The sequence below is a fragment of the Cebus imitator genome, unplaced genomic scaffold (assembly GCF_001604975.1).
Source record: "Cebus imitator isolate Cc_AM_T3 unplaced genomic scaffold, Cebus_imitator-1.0 Scaffold68, whole genome shotgun sequence".
NCBI classification, from domain to species: domain Eukaryota; kingdom Metazoa; phylum Chordata; class Mammalia; order Primates; family Cebidae; genus Cebus; species Cebus imitator.
Genome location: NW_016107383.1, coordinates 6,538,396 through 6,559,427, shown reverse-complemented (window position 1 = coordinate 6,559,427; position 21,032 = coordinate 6,538,396). Strand labels below are relative to the sequence as shown.

Here is a 21,032-nt window from a genome sequence, read left to right as displayed (position 1 = left end):
ATCAAAACATACCCTCTTCACACTATGTCATATTCTTTCCAAAATGAGTCTTAGAAAGGGCTCATAATAAAGTCCAAATCAAAGGTGATTTCAGGGCTATACTGATTTAGTATCACTACATTTTTTTAAACATCTAAAACAATGACAAGTTCACCAAAATTTAATGCTGATGACACAGTGTAACTTAAGTACTTAATTATATTAAAAATTATGCTAGTGAGCACACTTAATCGTATATATTAGTAATATTAATTCAAGATTCAAACATTTTATAGGAACAAAAATACACACGAATGATCACACAAAAAAATTAAACACAATTACCTTTGGCAAAATATTCTTATCCTTTGGTGGTATTATCTTTTGGGCAAGAAAGTCAGTATTTAAATTGGATGTACTAAAATTCTTAGGTGTGACTCCCTTTAAACAAAATTCAGGAAAACTAATTTCAAATCCAAACTGAAAAGAGACCAAGAAAACACAGTTATAAGTATCATGAATAATGCTATAAAGATTAATATATCTTTACAGTATAAATGTTGAGAGGAAACCCATGTATAAATTTATTTTTGATTCCTCAGCTCAAAAGTGTGCTTCTTACATTTAGGTACACATCCTATTTCAACTTAAACATCAGTTTTTCAGGTTTTCATGGAAAGTTCTCATTGGCCCTTCACCAGCTAGCAAGAATATGTTAAGCTCATTCTATGCAGCCACAGGACCAAACAACTTCTTTTGCATTGTTCAGTATCTGGCTTCCTACCAGTCTGAAGTTATGCCAAGACAGAAGCTGTCTGTCTTATTTCTTTTTTTCTTTTTTTTTGCCTTGAGACAAAGTTTCACTCTTTTTGCCAAGGCTGGAGTGCAGCGGCATGATCTCGGCTCATTGCAACTTCCACCTCCGGGGTTCAAGTGATTTTCTCGCCTCAGCGTCCTGAGTAGCTGAGATTATAGGCACCTACCACTATGCCTGGCTAACTGTATTTTTAGTAGATATGCGTTTCACTATGTTGGCCAGGCTGGTCTCGAACTCCTGACCTCAGGTGATCTACCTGCCTTGGCCTCCCCAAGTGCTGGGATTACAGGTGTGAGCCACCACTCCTAGCCCTATCTTATTCCTTACTAGACCCTTACTATAGTGTCTCACATAGTTTGCCTTTGATAAATGTTGTTGATGATAAGATCAATTGCTGCAGAAGTAGTAATAGCAAGGATGCTAATAGTAATAGCAGCCACAACAATAATGTTAGCTAACGCTAACTGAGTGGTAACTCTGTGCTTTAAATAATTTAATCATCATACAAATCTATGAGATGGGAACTATTATCACCATCTTACAGATGAAGACAACTGCAGCACCAAGAGGCTAAGCATTACACAACATGCCATGTAAAACTAGAAACAAAAAGAGTTGGGATTTGCTTATAGGCAATATAACTCTAGAATCTATGTCCTTAATCACCATAAAGCCTCTTGGCTAAAAAGCTGTTCTCTACCAAAAAAAGTGATTTCAAGTTTTTAATGCATCCAGTGGAGATATGTACATTTAATTTCCTATTAAAGAGAATAAAAGAATCACATGAAAAGAACTTTGCCATTATCTTTCTGTATGTAAACATGCAGTTTCAGAAGACATACAAAAGCAATCTAGCAAACTGTATCTTCCACTCTTCCACATGGCTATGTGGGTTTTTTTGCTTTTGTTTTTTTTTACATTAAAACACTTGCAGAGAAAGTTCACCTGCAGATTTAACCTTTCTGAGATTAGGATGAGCAAACATGCAAATCAACAAGACAAATCCAGCCACACTGATTCCTGTTGTCCAATCAGAGATATTATTAAACCATTATGAAGGGTGAATTGAAAAGGAAAAACATGTCTAGTAATTAGTGTAACAAAACTTTAGACGAGCTCAAAGGCCTACTCATGTTCCCATGCTATCCTAAACAAACGTTAATTTTCTTAGTTTAGCTTTGCATATCTACACAAATACTTAAATTACTATGAATACTTATTTCAAACTGGACATAACTTACAAAACCCAATAACATATTCTTTCATAGTAAGAGATGTCAAAATGAAATCAAAACTTCATTGAAATTTAGGATTAGAAGAGTCCACCTAATACAATATTCTTGTCTTATAATTGAGAAATCTGGGGTCCAATAAGGTTAAAAAAATTGTTCAAAAATCAGAGGGCTGGTAAGTAAACAGCAGAGATCACCTAAAGTAGTATTATGGCAAGACAATATGGTCTAAGTAATTTTCCTAGTAGTTTACACAGATAACAAAATAAAACAATTTGGATAAACAACATGAACTCAATGTCAAATTCTATGTTTTAAAAGAATGTTACATTCTAGAAGCAGCACTCAAAACATAATCATATTATTATGTGATTAAATTAAAATTAATTAAAATCAAATAAAATTAAAAATTCAGTTAGTGGAACTACTTGTATATAAAGTGCTCAGGAGTAATATGTGGTGTGTAGGCTACTGTATCAGCACAGATATAGAACACTTCCATTATTGCAGAAAGTTATAATTAGATAGTGCTATTTCAGAATATCTTTACCAGGTACATTTTCATTACAATTTACTTAAATATCTGTGTTATAAATAAAATTGAAAGACCTTCTTGGCAAACTGAATAATTCATTTACCTTTCTTTCCCATATCTGTATTTTTCCCCTCCATAATTCCTTTGAGTCAATAACATTTCTGAGATCTTCTAAAGATACAACATTAGCAGAAAGGTATTCTGCAATTTTCTGGCAGTTTCTATTAAAAAAAAGATTACAACAATACAGGGTTTTATATTTTACTAATTTAATAATTATAGTTAACTATAAGCCTAAGAGGCAAAATTGCCAAATTTATATTGCTGTATTTTTCCTACTAATAATATTGAAACACCCATTAAGGCAATCTCTAAGGGAGTTGCTGTCACATATTCATTTGTCCCAACATCCTCACAAATTAAGAGTAATTATCTTTAGTACTAAGGATGAAGAAAGACACTTTTCTCTTACTATTGGCTTAAAGGTATCAGATGTACATAAACACACACACAGGCACACGTCAGCTCCTTATCTTCAAAAGGAGAACTGCTCTCCTATATTGTTCCCACACTGCTTTGTATGGAATTCTATAACAGCACTTATCACAGACTGTCTTGACTGTTAGCATTTCTGTTTCTCCCTGCACTTTAGGGAAAAAGATCATGTCTTTTCACTTTCTTAACTTACCAGCATATACTGCTAGGCTTGCCATAAAGGTAGTGCTCAATAAACATTCACTGAATAAAAACAAATCATGACGCTATTAAATCCAATTGAATACTTACTTAAGGATCAAAATTGTAAAATACAACTAAACCTTACTAAAATATTAAAAAATACAATAGTGTATATTTATTTCTACATTGGCACATAACAGAAAAACAAATACATCATTACAAATCCAGTGTATTTATGTTCAAAAGCAAATAGTGGCTTATAGAATTAATGCTTGATAATGGTTGTAAAACAGCATCAATAATATTTACTAAAAACAAATATCTCAGAAACATAAACTATGAAACATCTAGATTCTTCTCAATAGACAAATCTGCAATCATGGTATAACATAAAATTTTATCTTGTCACATTAATTTTCAAATGCTGACTCTGAAAACAGAATAGTATGTTAATTGTGAAAACACAACACAGACAATAATCAAATGTGAACAAAGAAGCTTACATTTCACAGTGATTTCCAGCTATAGTGATCTTTGCCAAATACCATTCTCTCAAATGTTTTAATGCTCCTACAGTAGGTAAACAGTCTTTCAATTTAGGAGGATCTTTGTCAGAAGGCAATAGTATTATATCTACCATTGCTCTACCTGGAAAGACAAAAAGGCATTTTTGTAATTTTTTTTTTAAATGTTAGATCTGATATGTCTAAAAATAGTACTCTGAACAACTGAATTTTATGTTTATTTAGAAGAATGAATTTTATGTTTATTTAGAAGAATGAATTTTATATTTATTTAGAAGACAAAGGAAGATTTTAGTTTTAATTTCCAAAATTCTTCAAAACAATGTATGTCCTTAGGAGTTCAAAATTTTTTAATGTTCATCATTTGATTTAAAGCTACTCTTGGCTTTAAATCAAATGATGAAATAGCTAGCATATACTAGAAAACAATAAACTATATCATAATTGCCTGCCAATTCTGCAGCAGTGGTTAATTATACACATTGCTTTTAACATCATCAATGCTATTGTGCTCAACAGAGAAAAAAAACACCTGTGCAATTTCATTATATTTTTCTAAACATAATTTTGTTATCCAAAAAAGAATGAATTAGTGCCAAACTGTGATGTTCAAATAAATGATGTCTCTTTTTAAAAGGACAATAAAACACTCAGAAAACCAATTATACTGACATTATTATTGGTTCCTGAGAAAAAATAACTTCACAAAACTTTAAATTTCATAAAATTATAAATATCCTGAAGGACTAGAAAAATCAAAAAGAAACAAACTGAACATAAATTTAATAATGAAAGTATTCTAATTCGCTAAAACAATTATGTGATATTTCAGTGCATACTTTGAACTCAACACATTTCATTTTAAAAGTTGATATGTTTGTCAACTCATTCGGTTATTTTTCTTTGTAGGGCTTTTTGTACTAATATATGATCTCCTTGAGCACAGAGATCAGACTGACTGTGAGCTATAAGGTCCTTTATGTTAATCACAGATGCTTTATTCATCATGGTACACTCAGCCCCTAGTACAAATACCTACTTAATAATGGCCTTCAATGAACAAATTATTCAGAAAAGAATGCTCTTCCAAGTATTTGTGGATACCAATAATACCAACTACTAGATGACAGCAACTTGATTAATATAAAGGTTAGTTTAAGACAAAAACCAGTTTTAGGAATACAGCTACTGCTCGACTTACGACCATGGTCGGGGCAGCGGACCAGTCGTAATACGATTTGGTCATAAGTTGAGTAGGCAATATGTACAGTTGAAATGGTACATGCGGAGATGGTAGTGCTGCCAGAAGCTGGTCCGCACTGTCGTACGCCCAGCTGGGCAACGTTTGCGTTGCCAGACGCGGAGCAGTCGTGGCTAGCGATTGTGTTCGTAAAGTCGAATGGTTGTAAGTTGCATAGGTGGTAAGTTGATCAATACGTGTACTATGATATAGTATTTTACAAAATAGTCTTTCCACTATGGGAAAAAAAAAATAGGTTCTATAAAAAAAATTGCTGAGGAAACGCTTTCTTTTACGATATGACATTCCATTTGCTAATGCATATAGTTGCTTCACCATAAAAGAACGCTGTCCAAATTACCAAGGTTAAATAATCTCTTGTTTAAAGATCTGTTTATAGGATTAGTCTTCTACAGAACATACTCTGAAAAGCAACAGTCTGTAATAGAAAGATTTTTCTTCAGTAATAACTAAGAAACAGAGATAGGTATTTAATTTTCTAAATTCTAATTTTTGCCTAACTAAATGAAAACAATGAAGAGAATTGCTACATCTCAGTAGTGTACTCTAATGGAGTACATTCTGTATCAACTTCAATTAAAAATTGTTTTGCATTTTTAATTTGAAGATTAGAAGTGAGAACACTAACATAAAGAATGAATTTATTACTTATTCATAAAAAGTGTAATAAAATAAGATACAAATTACTGAAAGCAATCATAAAATAGTACCAGGAGCAGGAAGCTTGTCTGATAACTGATGTAAATTTTCTGCAGCTTCTTCATAGAGACTAAAATAAAAGGGTAAGTTAGGGGAAAAAAAACACAAATACATATTACATATAATCATAATAGGCAATATTAACTAAAAAGATTGTTGTGCACTGTTAAACAGATTAGATGCATAATCTCATTTGATCTTTATGATAATCCCAGGAGGTACTACTATAATACTATTATTATCTCCACTTTAAAAAACTTGCCTGAAGTTACGTAACTAGTATGTATGGAAGTTAGGATTCAAGCCTGGAGGACAAGTTCTTACCCACACCCCAAAACAAACAAAAAAGGGAATAAACCCCCCCCCAAAAAATTATAACTAGCATACTAAATGTAAATCGTAACTAACAGATCAAATATTTTTTGGAATCTTTATTTATTTTGGGTTTTTGTTTTTGAGACAAGGTCTTGCTCTGTCACCCAGGCTAGAGTGCACTGACATGATCACAGCTCACTGCAGCCTCAATCACCCGGGCTTAAGTGATTCTCCCACCTCAATGTCCAGCCTGTAGCTGTGACTACAGGCACACATCACCATGCCTGGCTAATTTTTTATTTTTTGTAGAGATACGGTCCCAAATTCCTGGGCTCAAGTCATCCGCCTGCCTCAGCCTCCCAAAGCACTGGTATGACAGGCATGAGCCACTGTGCCCAGCCATTGTTCTGAATCTTAAAAGTAAGAAAATGCTGTGTTTAATAAAAAAGGATATGATTTTTCTCCGAATGGTACTCAACAGTCTTGACTAAATAATATGATGCCCTCCTAAGATTCTTCAAAACCTATTAGTTTTAAATACATGACACATTTTTTTTCTTAAAAAAGTTTATTATATAGCATAAAGGTACTTAAATCCTTTATTATAAACCCATCCTCATCTTAGAAGCTTAAGGCGTCTTATCTAAACTCTAGTTTTCAGGCTCCCTCTTGTGGAAATAATTATTAGGTCACTTATCAGAAACTTTTACACTTGTCTTTTAATAGTGGTAGGAAAACATATGGGGTATTAAGAGTTTTTAAGGGTAACTGAAAGCACCTAAGAAATCATCTAAAAGTACTTCAATACTCATGAATGAGAAAACAAAAGATCAGAGAAGTTAAGTGACTGTCCTAAGACTGTGTAAATAGAGTCCACCTCCACTAATCCCTGGTTCAATGATAAATCATCTGTTTCTGAAAGATCTCCTTTTATTAATCAGTACAAACAAATATGATCTGGAAAAAGAAAAATGAAATTTTTTAAGTCTACAGTGACTAACAGACAGAATACGTGGATACTAAAATAAGCTCAGTTTTCTGTCATGAAATGTTGTGGAAGACTAAAATGAAAGGTATTAACTATAAGAGGAGATATTTCATGAAGAGAAAAATTATTATCACAACTTACATCACCTGGATCAACTTACATATTGTACCATAATTCAATAAAACCTAAAAGTGAACTCAATCATGTATATATAATCCTCACAAACTCTTAATGGATTTTATTTTTTACATTTTTTTCTTTAAATTAAAAGAAGATTTCTCTTCCATCTGGGTCAATCTTTACAGATTTTAAAAGGTACCTGAAATGCTGCAAATATACATAAATTAAAGAAATCACATATTTTGGTCTCAAATAGCAAAATGAGAATGATACTTTGGCATGAATGCTAGCTACTACCATTAAAAAATGTTTCTATTCAAGCTTTTAAAATACATTATTGGCCAGGCACAGTGGCTCACATCTGTACTCCCAGCACTTTGGGAGGCCAAGGCAGGCAGAATGCTTAAGCTCTGGAATTCAAGACTAGCCTGAACAACATGGTGAAACTATATCTCTACAAAGAAATACAAAAGTTAGCTGGGTGTGGTGGTGCACACCTGTAGTCCCAGCTATTCTGCAAGCTGAGGTCAGAGGATTGCTTGAGCCCAGAAGGTCAAGGTTGCAGCAAGCCATGACTGCACCATTGCAGTGCAGCCTGGGCAACAGAGCAAGACCCTGTTTCAAAAATAAAATAGAATATTAGGCAGAATTTATCTTCAAGAAAGTAACATGTTAATTAAAATATCACTTTTTATATGATTTGACATTATGTACACTTAAGCAACATGCATTTTAAAGAACTTTATTCAAATAAAAGGCCCAAATTGCCTTATGTCTTCGAAAGTGAAGAGTTAAAAATTTCAATTAACTAGGATTTATTCAGTAAAGATGCTAAAATATGCAATCTTCACTTTCATGGCTTAAAATAACTGTCTAATGTTAAGTATTTTAATGATAACACAAAAACCAGAAAAGCATACTCAGCCAAGGATAATGATTCCCTGCTATTACTATCTTCTTCTTCAAAACACTCAACAGCACTCAAACATTCTTCCATACTTGTTTGAAGAACATCTTCAATTTTATCTTTTTCTGTATCAAAATGTATCTCTTGCCAATCAGAACTACAAAACTAATAAATCAAAAGATTGCATTAAATAATGGATCATGAAATTCTTTAGACAGGCATTCACTAATAGCTATTTTTAAATTTCTATTACCTGATAAAATCCACATATTGCCTGCACCGCAAAGAACCACTTCTTGGAACCAGGTATACCACCTACTGAACAGGCTTGAAAATAAAATCACACTTATTAGAAAAAAGGCAGACCATAAATAAGCAGATGACACAGAATATACACTGTACTTAGAGACTGTAATTTTGAAACATATTACATAATTATCCAGCATACATATGTGAATCTTTTAAAAAAATCCCTGCTAAAAATCCAAATAGAACAATCTCCCTAAAGAGCAAAATTCTTTACTCACAATAAATACTTGGCTTTCATTTGTCACAATTCAAAATCCATATTATTATTTATTATTTTAATCATCATTTCACACAGATTACAATTTACCATAAAGATGTTGAAAATACAGCTACTCAATTATTACTGAGTAACACAAAACCATGTAAGTCATTTTAATAAAAACAATTCCCTCTCCAAAGACCATGCAGATTGGTTCAGCCTGACTAGAGACAGAGGTGTTAAAGAGCAACCCCAGCCTAAAGATAAGGAAGATGCTCTTTTTGGAGAATGGAGTATTACATGAAGATACAAGATTAAGGGTCACCCCAGGGTATGTGTCAAGGAGTCATGAAGAATTTAGAGCGATGTGTAAAAACTGGTATTAAAGGAAGAAGTAGTGTGGTAACTGAGGCTTACCTAATGCAAACTAGGTAAGATGCTAAATTCTTATTACCACTTTCTTCCAACAACAATCTCAGCAAAAGACTCCTACCCCCTTAACAAAATAAAAGCTATTAGGTAATAATTTCTACAACATTCTCTCAGGAAACATACAACTCAACTTGTATTCCATTAAGTCTTTCCTCTTTCCTTCCCTTCAACATGTAAGAGGCACTGTTCTTCCAATTCAATGTTATCCTCCAAACCTCCTGAGACCCCTGATTCTCTCATCTAATCCCACAGATCACATTATCTTTCCTGCATTTCAATCTACTCCCTTCTGTCTGTTCTTTGCCATTGCCATTTAAATACACACAAGTTTTTCTCGAAGTATTTCCTTTTTTTAAAAAGGGGTCCCTTTAAATTCATCTCCACTTCTCTTCCTTAGCTTGTCCTCAAAGATAAACTTTTGAAGGTGCTGTCCACACCTGTCTCCATTTCCTAATCAACTTTTCCACTTTCTTTCAAATGCATTTTAGTCTTTTTGTCTCCAATATGCCACTGAAAGAACACTCACCAAAGTCACCAATAACTGACTTGTTATTAAATCTAGCAGTTTTTAAGTTCTGTTGTTATTTGATCTCTCAGCATAAAAGAAAAATCGAAGATGACATATTTGACTACTTTCTCTTTAAAACACTTGGCTTCTGTGGCACCCATCTTTCTGGCTGCTCCTTCTTATTCTTTTAAACACTGATGTTCAGTTCTTCTGAAAACTGGAATTCAGTTTGAGACTTTCTGTTCTTCCTACTATCCATAAGCAATCCCATCCTTTCTCATGGCTTCACCTGACATCTATACATTGGTTCTATAATTTGTATTTGCTGGTGTAAAAATAATTGCTGTTTTCGCCATTATTTTTGCACCAACCTAGTATCTCCAGGCATTTCCTACATTTTGAGTTCCAGACACATGTATCCAACTTTTAGAAAACATTTTTACTTTGACATCTGACAGGCAACTATTAACATGTTCCAAACTGAACATGTCACATTCCCTTCAAATCTGCTTCTCCTTTCTCACTAAATGCCACCATCATGCCATTACCCAAGCCAGAAACCTAATGTCATCCTTGATTCCTGCCTCATCCTTCCCATCTTCTACATCACACCAATTCAGTGCTAAGGTAGGTGAATTCTACCCCCATAATTTCCTTCAGATCTATTCATTTTCCTCCACCTTGGCTGCCTCTCCTGTTCCTCATTTGGTCTTCTACAGCATCCCCCTATTCAGAAACAGCTATACTTTTCTCTAATTCGTTACTATACTGCAGGGAGAATACTTCAAAAGCACAGATCTGATCATGTCTCTTCCTTAATTAAAAGTTTTTAGTGGCTGCTGATTACCATTAGGAAAAAATCCAAACACCTTGACACCACAAAATCCTCTAAAGAGCTATGCCTACCTCTCCACCTTTATCCCATTATAATCATATTGTACTTTCCGTCCCACAAACTTGCCATATTACTGAAATCAATAATCCTAGTATGGCAGGAAATTCAGTGCAGGCAGTTTCTGTTTGCATGGCTCTGATATGTGCAAATTCCAGTTACTATAGCTTAAATAACAGCAGTTCCCCAACAACCTGGTTCAAATTTCACTTACCATGGTATATTAATGAACTATAATTGTATAGTTTAAGACTTCATTGCAAGTTGCTGGGTCTGCAAAATCACTACACATATAAAGATGTGTGTCCTGATCAGTAGTCAATAATGTTACTACTTTCAAAGGGTGTCACTGATTGGTCACTGCACAAGTGCCATTCAGTTCACACACAGGTAGCAAAGGATGTGATTGTGTTGCCTCCTGGTCTTCCAGTCTAAACCCTGTGATATTTTATAAAAATGGAAAAATGGATGAGGGAATTTTTAAAAAAGAGATAAACACCAAAGAAACAAAAAGTGCTAATACTGAAAGCAATCTTCAAAGCTAATGTAAACAGAGTTCTAGAAATAGCTGGTGTGACAAACACATTTTGATGAAAAACATAAAGCTGTCCCAGAGAAAATGATGCTAGCAAAAACCTTAATATTAATGGAACTGAGATATATTACAACATTGAAAGTCCAGGTCAGGCTCAGTGGCTCACGCCTGCAATCTCAGCACTTTGGGAGGCAAAGACAGGTGGATTACTTGAGCCCAGGCATTCAAGACCAGCCTGGGCCACACAATGAAACCCTGTCTCTAAGCCAGATGTGCTGGCTCATGCCTGTAGTCCCAGCTACTCAGGAGGCTAAGGAAGAAGGAGTGCTTGAGCTGGGGAGGTTGAGGCTGCAGTAAGCCATGATTGGGCCACTGGACTACAGCCTGAGCAACAAAATGAAACCCTGTCTCAAAAAAAGAAAAAAAGAATCAAAGAATAAAACACTGGAAGTTGATACCACTGGAATATAATAATTTGCCAATAAAAGAAAAAATATTCACTCTATCATAAGTTACATGATGATGGGAGGGTGGAAGGCACTGTTCTAACTACTCTTGATAGGGTTAATACAAAGGAATAAAACACTTTAATCCTCAATGTTTCTAAGGTTTTAAATTACAGTGTACAAAGTAAATGTTTACAATTTGTTTATTTCCATAAAAATTTATAACAATAAGAGAGTTTTTAATGTTTTGACAAAAGATATTAAAAGTCATGGAACAATTTTAATTTTTCTCATTGATTATTATATTAGGATTGCTTTGCACAATCGATTATAAAGTACCACACTATCATGCAAAACAAGGACCATGTGTATAAGAAACTCCTAAACACACAAGTGGAAAGTAAAATTTATCATGAGAACACCTGCAATTCTCCCAAGAGCTCTTTTACATATACAGTTGAGGTGCAAATGAAAGAAAATCTTTCCTGCAATAATAGCAGTATTGACTAAAATTATAGCAACTTGAAAATTAATGCATACTACTGGGCCTTGGAAAACAGGCTAGGGCAGCATATGCTTATTAGAAATCATTCCCCGATGGTGGTAGTTGACACTGAGAGAGAAGAGGTTCTTTAATGAAAGAAGAGAAAGGTGCAGATTGTATAGTCACAGGAACTACAAAGTTATCAAAAGGAGCAGACCCTTCCTTGCATCGACAGAAACTTCCTTCAACTTTTAGGTATTGGTTTGTTTTGGCATCTCCATTTTCAGAACCTTTAAAGGATATTCTCTGATAAAGGACAAGAAGAGGGAATAAAAGAAAACTATCAAAGTAATTAAATGCATTTGCATAATGCCAATAGGAGCTAAAGGAGGAAAGATTTTTACAAACTATGGGTTGGTCAAAAACTTGAAATACTTCAAAAAGTAAAAGCAGATAAGAACTGAGAAAAGCTCATTGTGTTTAGCAATTATTACGTACTTTTAAGAGAATCAGTAACAGCTAAGAACAGAAATAAAGAAATAAATAAATGGTAAGGAAATCGTGTGGTAGCATTATTTACATTTTTTACTCAGGAAAAAAATCATCCTCATAAAGCCACATTCCCCTTAGTTATACACAACTAAGATAGGCAAGAAAATTTCATAAAAGGAGCAAAACTCAAGCTGAGAACCTAGAATTGTCAAAGAAAATAGGGGTTTACTATACTTACCAGGGAAAGTACTATCTTCCGGATTAATTGAAGCATTAATGCTTCTTTTCAAAAGGTGATAAATATTTGCTGCTGTGAAGTCTGAAAAAGAAAAGGCAAACTAACTCAAAGGGCTATAGATTTACGTAATCTAACCTAGTCCAATTTCACCATCAGACACTCTCAAGACCAGTAGGTTGTACATAAAAGTACTACACACTGCTCAAGATCTGTTCAAGTTTTGATACAGTAAATCTAAAGTAAGCAGAAAAAAACAGAAAAGGCTCCCGATCTGTACATTCCAGCCGGTTAGCACAAATGCAAAATTCCTCACAAAAGAATAATTTTGAAGGGAAACTATCACAACACCTTATACACAAACACATACATTTACTCCTCAAAATGCCTATTTTGATCGAAACAAATGAATACATCAAATGCAATACTGAATCTAGACAGGTGCACCAAAAAGCAATGCAATCGATAACAATTAAGATCATTTAAAATTCATCATTTGTTTTCAAAACTTGGTTTATATGTGGGATGTCTCCTCCCATTAGGTGTAAATTCTAGGACAGCATGATTTTTGTTCACCTTGTTCCTTTCTGTATCATCTGCATGTGAAACATAGGAACAGAAATAATAAAAGCATACATTTCCAAAACGTAGGAAATTCCATTACTAAGGCAAAGAAAATTTGTTAAGTTAAATATTTCCTATGCCAAGAACTTCTGAGGGCTGGAATCTTGCATCCACAAATTTGTCCATGTTTTTCCAAGAAGATGCTATATTTGCAGGCTTCATTAACTTTATCCCAGATAAAGTCCCAGCTTCTTGAGACAACTAGATATTGATTTCCCAGCAGAACTTGATCACAAACTCAAACTTCTTCCCCTCCCAAATCGTTCCCGCCCTTTCTCATCCCAGCGCTTACCCGGCTGCTTCTCAGTACCCTCACCTGACGACACCTCTGGTCCATGTTCTGCCTCCCTACTGGCCGCCGACGGGAATTTTCCTTCCCCCCAGATCACCAGCAGTAGGTACCGATCCATCTCCTAACAGATCACCCCCAATTTTAGGTCTCGGCTACCACATCCAAACATAGGCGCGCTATGACGCACTTCCGGTTCCTTTCGCTTAGGTTTCCTGGAAATTGTGTCCTCCGTCGGTTTTCCGCAGTTTTCCAGCAGGCGGGTTATTTTCGGGAGTTATTTTCTAAATAACTGCATTATCTGCTCCTTTCATGATGAAATTGCTGCGGTGGGGAAGACTGGAGGAAACTAAAGGAAGAGGGAGAGGCCGACGAGTGCTGGACGGACTAGGAACTGTGATGCTTGGGTGTTAGCGTTTCCCGCCGGACCAGTAAGGCTGCGTGACCCGGCTTGGCTACCGGGAGAAGGACGGACGGTGCTGCTAGTTGGGAAATATGTCGAGTTTCTCCAGGGCGCCCCAGGTGAGCTCGGACTCTTATGGCTTCATGGGGTTCATTATACTGGCAGAAGGAGAGCGTTGGGTCTGGCAGATTAAGTAGCGAAGCTGGGGCGGCAGGGAAGCTGAGACCCTCGGCTAAGAGGTGCCTGGGGAAAGCACAAGAGGGTCGTCAGTCTGGCAAGCACTTAATGCCGTTTGTTTGTTACTCATCCCCGCTTCTTTTCAAACTGCGCTTTTCATGTTTTTTTTTTTTTTTTTTTTTTTTTTTTTTCAGGGAGGGGGAAGGGGATTAGGAGAGAAGGTGGGAGAGGTCATAAGGTTGATCACTTAGGGCATTGTAGGCCATTGTAAGAATTTGTTTTTCTACTGAGTAAAATGGGGACCTATTGGAGGGTTTTGCTCCAAGGAATAACATGATCTGACTTGGTGTCAAAAGGAGCACTCTGGCTGCTGGGTCGAGAATAGACTGTTCAGAAACAGGGGTTAGTGGAGGACAGAAGCATGTTTGGCGGGTATAACAGTAATCCAGGCGAGACGTGATGGTGCAGAGGTCACGCTAGAAAAACTATGGAGTGTGTTGAAAAGTGGTCAGGATTTTTTGGAAGGTGGCGCCAATAGGATTTTCTGAAGGTTAAATATAGGCCAACAGCGAAAGAAGCAGCAAAGATTACTCCAAGGTTTTTTGATTTGACCAACTGGAGGGTGTGTCATCAACTGAGATAGGGAAGGCTGAGATTAAAGCAGGTTTGAGGTGAAAGAATAGGAGTTAGTTTGGGCTATATCGGCCTAAGATGACTCTTAGCTCAGTGCCGCTCCAAGTGTGGTTCCTTCCTTGGACTGTTTGTTGTCTGTGATGAGATAAATACAGGAAGCAAAATAAAACTTTTAAAAACTTTTTTTTAGCAATTTGACATCGTCCAGCATTTGCATTTTTTTAAATCAAAGTTGTTTTTTTTTTTTCTGTCAAAGTATCTATTAGTCTGCAGTGGATGGGGACAAAAACTGGCCTGTTTTCTTATGTGTAGACTAGTTTGAGGTTGTGAGAAGTACATTTAAAATAAAACCAGCTAGCCCCATTGTATTTTTCCAGCATTGTTTAGCCTCTTGTGTATATGCATAAAGTAACTGGTGGAGATCTTCTGGACTAGAATATTTTAAGAAATTGAAAACATTGATGAATACTGTAGAAGCAGTGGTCTAAAGATACCTGTTTCAGGTAACTTTTTAAAGTTGAAATTTATTCCACATCATCCATCTGTACTTTCCCAACTACATTGTTCTATTTAACTCTCCCCAGGAATTAAACTCCTGAATGGTCTTCGGTTTCCACTTGGCCACTCAGCTTTCAATATAATGTACCTATTAATCTTTAAATGTTTTTGAAGACATTTGAAGAAGACCTTCATAAACAGCTTCTACTTTCTTACAAGCTTTTCATTACCCCTCCAGATTCTATTATGTGTTGTACAAAAAAAATCATAATCTAAAGGGAAATATATATTTGGGTTGTTTATAACAAAACATGTAGAAAACCAGGCAGGAATAATTACTGCGTTTGTCTTTCCAGAATAAAAAAAAAAAAAAAAAAAAAAAACCCTTTTCCAGAAATAGAAATGAAAACAAAAATTCTTCAGCAATAGAGTTATTTTTCAAAGAAATTGTTGACATTAAATGTACAATACATGCGATAGTATAAAATAATAAATTTAATTACTGTATTTTCATTTTAGTGATAATTTTTTTCCTCTTTTTTTTTTTTTTCAAGCAATGGGCCACTTTTGCTAGAATATGGTATCTCTTAGATGGGAAAATGCAGCCACCTGGCAAACTTGCCGCTATGGCATCAATGAGACTTCAGGGATTACATAAACCTGTATACCATGAACTGAGTAAGTATTATTTTAGACCTGTTATTAACAACTGTAGTTTCTATGCTGGCATAGAATCTTGATGAAGTTTTACAGGACTGAGTTTAAGGACCCTTTTTATTTTTCCTGAGAATCCTGTGTTCCATTCTTGCTGAAAACATACTGGTGCCTTCAACTGAATTTGGCTTATTCACGGGAAAACCATATGAATCAGTTTACCCAGAACCAGCCTATTTTATGCCACTGCCCAGCAAAATTATTAGTAGCCCCTCTTCATGCTCAGAAATAACCTGATTTGCACCATGACTTAAACTTTCACTCTTGTACATGTCTTTTCACATGATGAACTGCATGTAAAGAGTTTTTAAGGGAAATAATTTTGCCCTCTCTTCTAAAAATTCATTTCCACTGGAAAAATATATGGTGCTAGCTAGATATGGGAAGCTTATTTTCACTAATAAGATTAATAGACTTGCTTTTCTGTATCCTTTTTCCAAAATAAAATTTGAAAAGTTGTTTTCATTCTAGAAGATTTCTGCTGACAGTTTTTGTGGATTTCATTGCCCTCAGCACTTCATGGCCAGATCCAGATGCCAGTTTTTAGTCCTCATACTGCTTGACTTGTCAACAGCATTTGCTATAATTGATCACATTTTTATTTAACTTTCACTGTGCGATATATTAAACACACAAAGGTGTGTATATATTAGTGTGTGTGTGTGTGTGTGTGTGTGTGTGTGTGTTTTATTTTTGAGACAGAGTCTTGCTCTCTCACCAGGCACCAGGCTGATGTGCAGTGACACAATCTCGGCTTACTGCAACCTCTGCCTCCCGGGTTCAAGCAATTCTCCTGCCTCAGCCTTCCCGAGTAGCTGGGATTACGGGTGTGCGCCACCACACCCAGCTAATTTTTGTATTTTAGTAGAGATGGGGTTTCATCATGTTGGCCAGGATGGTCTCGATCTCTTGACCTTGTGGTCTGCCCGCCTTGGGCTCCCAAAGTGCTGGGATTACAGGTGTGAGCCACTGCGCCGGGCCCAAACATATGTATATTTTAAAGAAAATTAACCATAGTAATGATGATAATGATGAAATGAATACCCATACACTCAGCATTGGTTTGTTTCCAGTTTTTTTGCTGTTGTGTCTTATATTACGTTAATGTTGCTATCAATATTCTTGTGCCATTTTACTAGTACACATGGAAGAATTTTTCCAAGATATGCCTAAAGGACAGGAATGACTGGGTTTTAAGGTGCATAGAAACTATTGAGTCTTTATCATGCCAGTAGCGTGCAAGAGTTTCCATGACTCCTCATCTTCAATATCACTTGATATGTTCATTATTTTTAATTTTTACTATTCTGGTAGATGTAAAATGCTTGCTTTGTGATTTCAATTTGCATTTTCCTGATGACAAATATGGCTAGCTGAGTATCTTTTCATTTATTGGCCTTTATGGCTTCCTCTTCTGTGAAATGGCTCTGCATGTCTTTTGCCAGTTCTTTCACTGAGTTGTTTGTCCTTTGCTTTTTTCTTACTATGATTATAAAAGGTTTCAGATGATCAGAAAAGGTAAAAGAATAGTACAATGCATTTCTTTATACCCTCCACCTAAATGCAGTTAACATTTTATCCTGTATTTTTTATTCAACCATTTGAAAATAAGTTGCAAATGCCATTATAATTCCCCCAAAATACTACAGCATACATATCCTAAAAATAAAGTTACTCTCTGTATAACCAGAATGCCACTGGCACACGTAAGAAAATAAACAGTACTTTAATTAGATGATCTAATGTTCATTCTTACAGCTGTTATTTTTTTGAACCAGGATGCAACCTAGGTTAATGTATTCTTTAGTTGTTATGTTCCTTGAGTCTCTTGATCTAGAATAATCCTTTTGTTTTCTTGCTGTGAGGAGTCCAGGGTAATTTTCATGTAGAGAACTTTCTTCTTGAAACACATTCTTCGCTTGTTTCCCTGGATACTGATCTCTCTTTCTTCTCCCTTTCTTAGTATCCTTGGCTATCCTCAGCTTTCTAAACTCTCAAATGCCCTTCTCACCAAAAACTGGAAGTGCCTCAGGGCCCATTCCTGAACCTCTTCTTATGCCTTAGATGATTGCATTTTGTCTCCTGTATCTGAAAGTCATCTTTATGCTAATGTCTCCCAAATTTAACCCCTTCCCTGTATTCTAGACTCACATATACAAATTTCTATTCAGCAAATTCTTCTGGTGTCTAGTAGACATCTCCAATGAGTAAGTCCATTTGGAGATGTCTTGCTTCCTGTCTACTTCACCCAAACCAACCTGTTCCTTCCCAGTCTTCCCTGTCTCAACTAATAGCATCTCTGTTATTTTAGTTGCTCTCATTTGAAGCCTTTGCCTCATCTGCAACTCCTCTTTGTTAAACCAAAACAATTTAAAAAGTACACACACACACGCACACATAATTTAAAAATATATTAGAAAAAAAGATATCTGAACTCTGGCACCTGTCATCATCTCTCCCTCTACTCTGATTTTAAACTGCTGTACTCTATCCTGTTTTATTCCAAAAACTGCCTCACTGTGATCTTGTTTTCTTCTGCTATTGCCTCCATGTAATGTTTTTTCCATAGATCAACTAAAGTTATCTACTCCAAATGAAATTTCTGTGTGTCCTACAAGGACCTAAATAATATGGTCCCAGTTACCTTTCTGACTTTATTTCCTTTATTTATTTATTTCTGTCAATCAGTCTACCCAGGCCTATGCTGTTCCATTAACTTGCCTGCTGAGCACATTTTTGCCCTATGGCTTTACTTTTTTTTTTTGAGACGGGGGTCTCACTCTGTTGCTCAGGCTGGAATGCAGTGGCCCAGTCTCAGCTCACTGCAGCCTCCACCTCCTGGGTTCAGGCATTTCTCCTGCCTCAGCCTCCTGAGAAGCCGGGATTCAGGCATATGCCACTAACCCCGACTAAGGTTGTATTTTTAGTAGAGATGGGGTTTCGCCATGTTGCCAGGCTGGTCTCAAACTCCTGACCGCAGGTGATCTGCCCGCCTTGGCCTCCCAAAGTGCTGTGATTACAGTCACGCGCCAGCGCGCCCAGACACATTGTTCCCTCTGCCTAGATATCCTTTCCCAGATATCTGCATAGCTTTTTTCTTCACATCTTTCAGATTTCTGCTCAGGCATTTATTTTCTGAGAGATGCCTTCCCTGATTCCTCTGCTCACCCTTTCACTCTGTATACCTTTACCTTGCTTTTAAAAAAAAAAATAACATTCATGTATCACCTGAAATGTTGTGTTAGTATCTGTTTGTTATCTGCCTTCCTTCACTAGATTAAGTTCCAAGAGCACATTAAATTTTGCTTATTTTGTACACAACTGTATCCCCAGTACCTGTAATAGTGCTTGACACATAGTTGAAATGTAAGAAATGTTGGTTAAGTAAATGCCTGCATTTATGAATCCCAGTTGTGAAAATGAAGGAAATACTTTTAGTCAGGGCACTGGCATTGGAGCTAAGTCAGATTTTTGGATCTGTGGAGCTAAGAGGAAGAGTATTCCAAATGGTTTGATTTGGGCAAGAGCAAGGATTTATGACTTTTTCAATTTCTTATACTTGATGCTCAAACCTTTTTTCTCCAGCTGATGAAAGTTTCTTTCCTTTTCTTAAATTGTACTTTAAGTTCTGGGGTACATGTACAGAACATGCAGGTTTGTTACATAGGTATGCACATGCCATGGTGGTTTACTGAAACATCAACCCCTCATCTACATTAGGTATTACTCCTAATGCTATCCTTCCCCTATCCCCCAACCCCCCGACAGGCCCCGGTGTGTGATGTTTCCCTCCCTGTGTCCATGTGTTTTCATTGTTCAGCATCCATTTACGAGTGAGAACATGCAGTGTTTGGTTTTCTGTTCCCATGTTAGTTTGTTGAGAATGATGGTTTCTGGCTTCATTCATGTCCCTGCAAAGGACATGAACTCATCCTTTATTATGGCTGCATAGTATTCCATGGTGTATATGTGCCATATTTTCTTTACCCAGCCTATCACTGATGGGCATTTGGGTTGGTTCCAGGTCTTTGCTATTGTGAACAGTGCCACAATAAACATACGTGTGCATGTGTCTTTATAATAGAATGATTTATAATTCTTTGGGTATATACCCAGTTATGGGATTGCTGAGTCAAATGGTATTTCTGTTTTTAGATCCTTGAGGAATCGCCACACTGTCTTCCACAATGGTTGAACTAAATTACACTCCCACCAACAGTGTAAAAGCGTTCCTATTTCTCCACATTCTCTCCAGCATCTGTTGTCTCGTGACTTTTTAATGATTACCATTCTAACTGGTGTGAGATAGTATCTCATTGTGGTTTTGATTTGTGTTTCTCTAATGACCAGTGATGATGAGCTGTTTTTCATATGTTTGTTGGCTGCATAAATGTCTCCTTTTGAAAAGTGTCTGCTCATATCCTTCGCCCACTTTTTGATGGAGTTGTTGGTATTTTTTTTTCCTATAAATGTAGGTTCCTTATAGATTCTGGATATTAGCCCTTTGTCAAATGGGTAGACTGCAGAAATTTTATCCCATTCTGTAAGTTGTCTGTTCACTCTAATGATAGTTTCTTTTGCTGTGCAAAAGCTCTTTAGTTTAATTAGATCCCATTTGTCTATTTTGGCTTTTGTTGCCGTTGCTTTTAATGTTTTAGTCATGAAGTCTTTGCCCTGGCCTATGTCCTGAATGGTATTGCCTAGGTTTTCTTCATAGGGTTTTTATGGTTTTAGGTCTTACGTTTAAATCTTTAATCCATCTTGAGTTAATTTTTATGTAAGGTATAAGGAAGAGATCCAGTTTCAGCTTTCTGTATGTGGCTAGCCAGTTTTTCCAACACCTTTAATTGAATAGGGACTCCTTTCCCCATTGCTTGTTTTTGTCAGGTTTGTCAAAGATCAGATGGCTGTAGATGTGTAGCATTATTTCTGAGGCCTCTGTTCTGTTCCATTGGTCTATATATCTGTTTTGGTACCAGTACCATGCTGTTTTTATTACTGAAGCCTTGTAGTGTAGTTTGAAGTCAGGTAGCATGATGCCTTCAGCTTTGTTTTTTTTGTTTTTGTTTTTTACTTAGAATTGTCTTGGCTATATGGGCTCGTTTTT

At 36.0% G+C, this 21,032-nt stretch overlaps 2 protein-coding genes across 4 annotated transcripts in view; one reads left to right on the top strand and one right to left on the bottom strand.

Annotated features, from left to right (window-relative positions):
* LOC108305938 (MDM2 binding protein) overlaps positions 1-13,721 on the bottom strand; it is a 74,054-nt gene extending 60,333 nt beyond the window's left edge. For 2 of the 3 annotated variants that reach the window (XM_017530709.2, XM_037739318.1), the window contains exons 1-8: positions 13,504-13,721; positions 12,591-12,671; positions 8,309-8,382; positions 8,069-8,220; positions 5,737-5,795; positions 3,745-3,889; positions 2,667-2,784; positions 325-459 (exon numbers count right to left, since the gene is read on the bottom strand). In XM_017530709.2, coding sequence (XP_017386198.1) covers positions 325-459; positions 2,667-2,784; positions 3,745-3,889; positions 5,737-5,795; positions 8,069-8,220; positions 8,309-8,382; positions 12,591-12,671; positions 13,504-13,621 — 882 coding nt within the window. In that variant the 5' untranslated portion in view covers positions 13,622-13,721. The remainder of the gene's footprint in view (positions 1-324; positions 460-2,666; positions 2,785-3,744; positions 3,890-5,736; positions 5,796-8,068; positions 8,221-8,308; positions 8,383-12,590; positions 12,672-13,503) is intronic. The other variant, XM_017530710.2, reaches the window with a different exon arrangement.
* Positions 13,689-21,032, top strand: part of MRPL13 (mitochondrial ribosomal protein L13) — a 66,611-nt gene continuing 59,267 nt past the window's right edge. The window contains exons 1-2 of the mRNA XM_017530711.2: positions 13,689-14,022; positions 15,766-15,889. Of these exons, the coding sequence (XP_017386200.1) occupies positions 13,996-14,022; positions 15,766-15,889 (151 nt within the window). The 5' untranslated portion in view covers positions 13,689-13,995. The remainder of the gene's footprint in view (positions 14,023-15,765; positions 15,890-21,032) is intronic.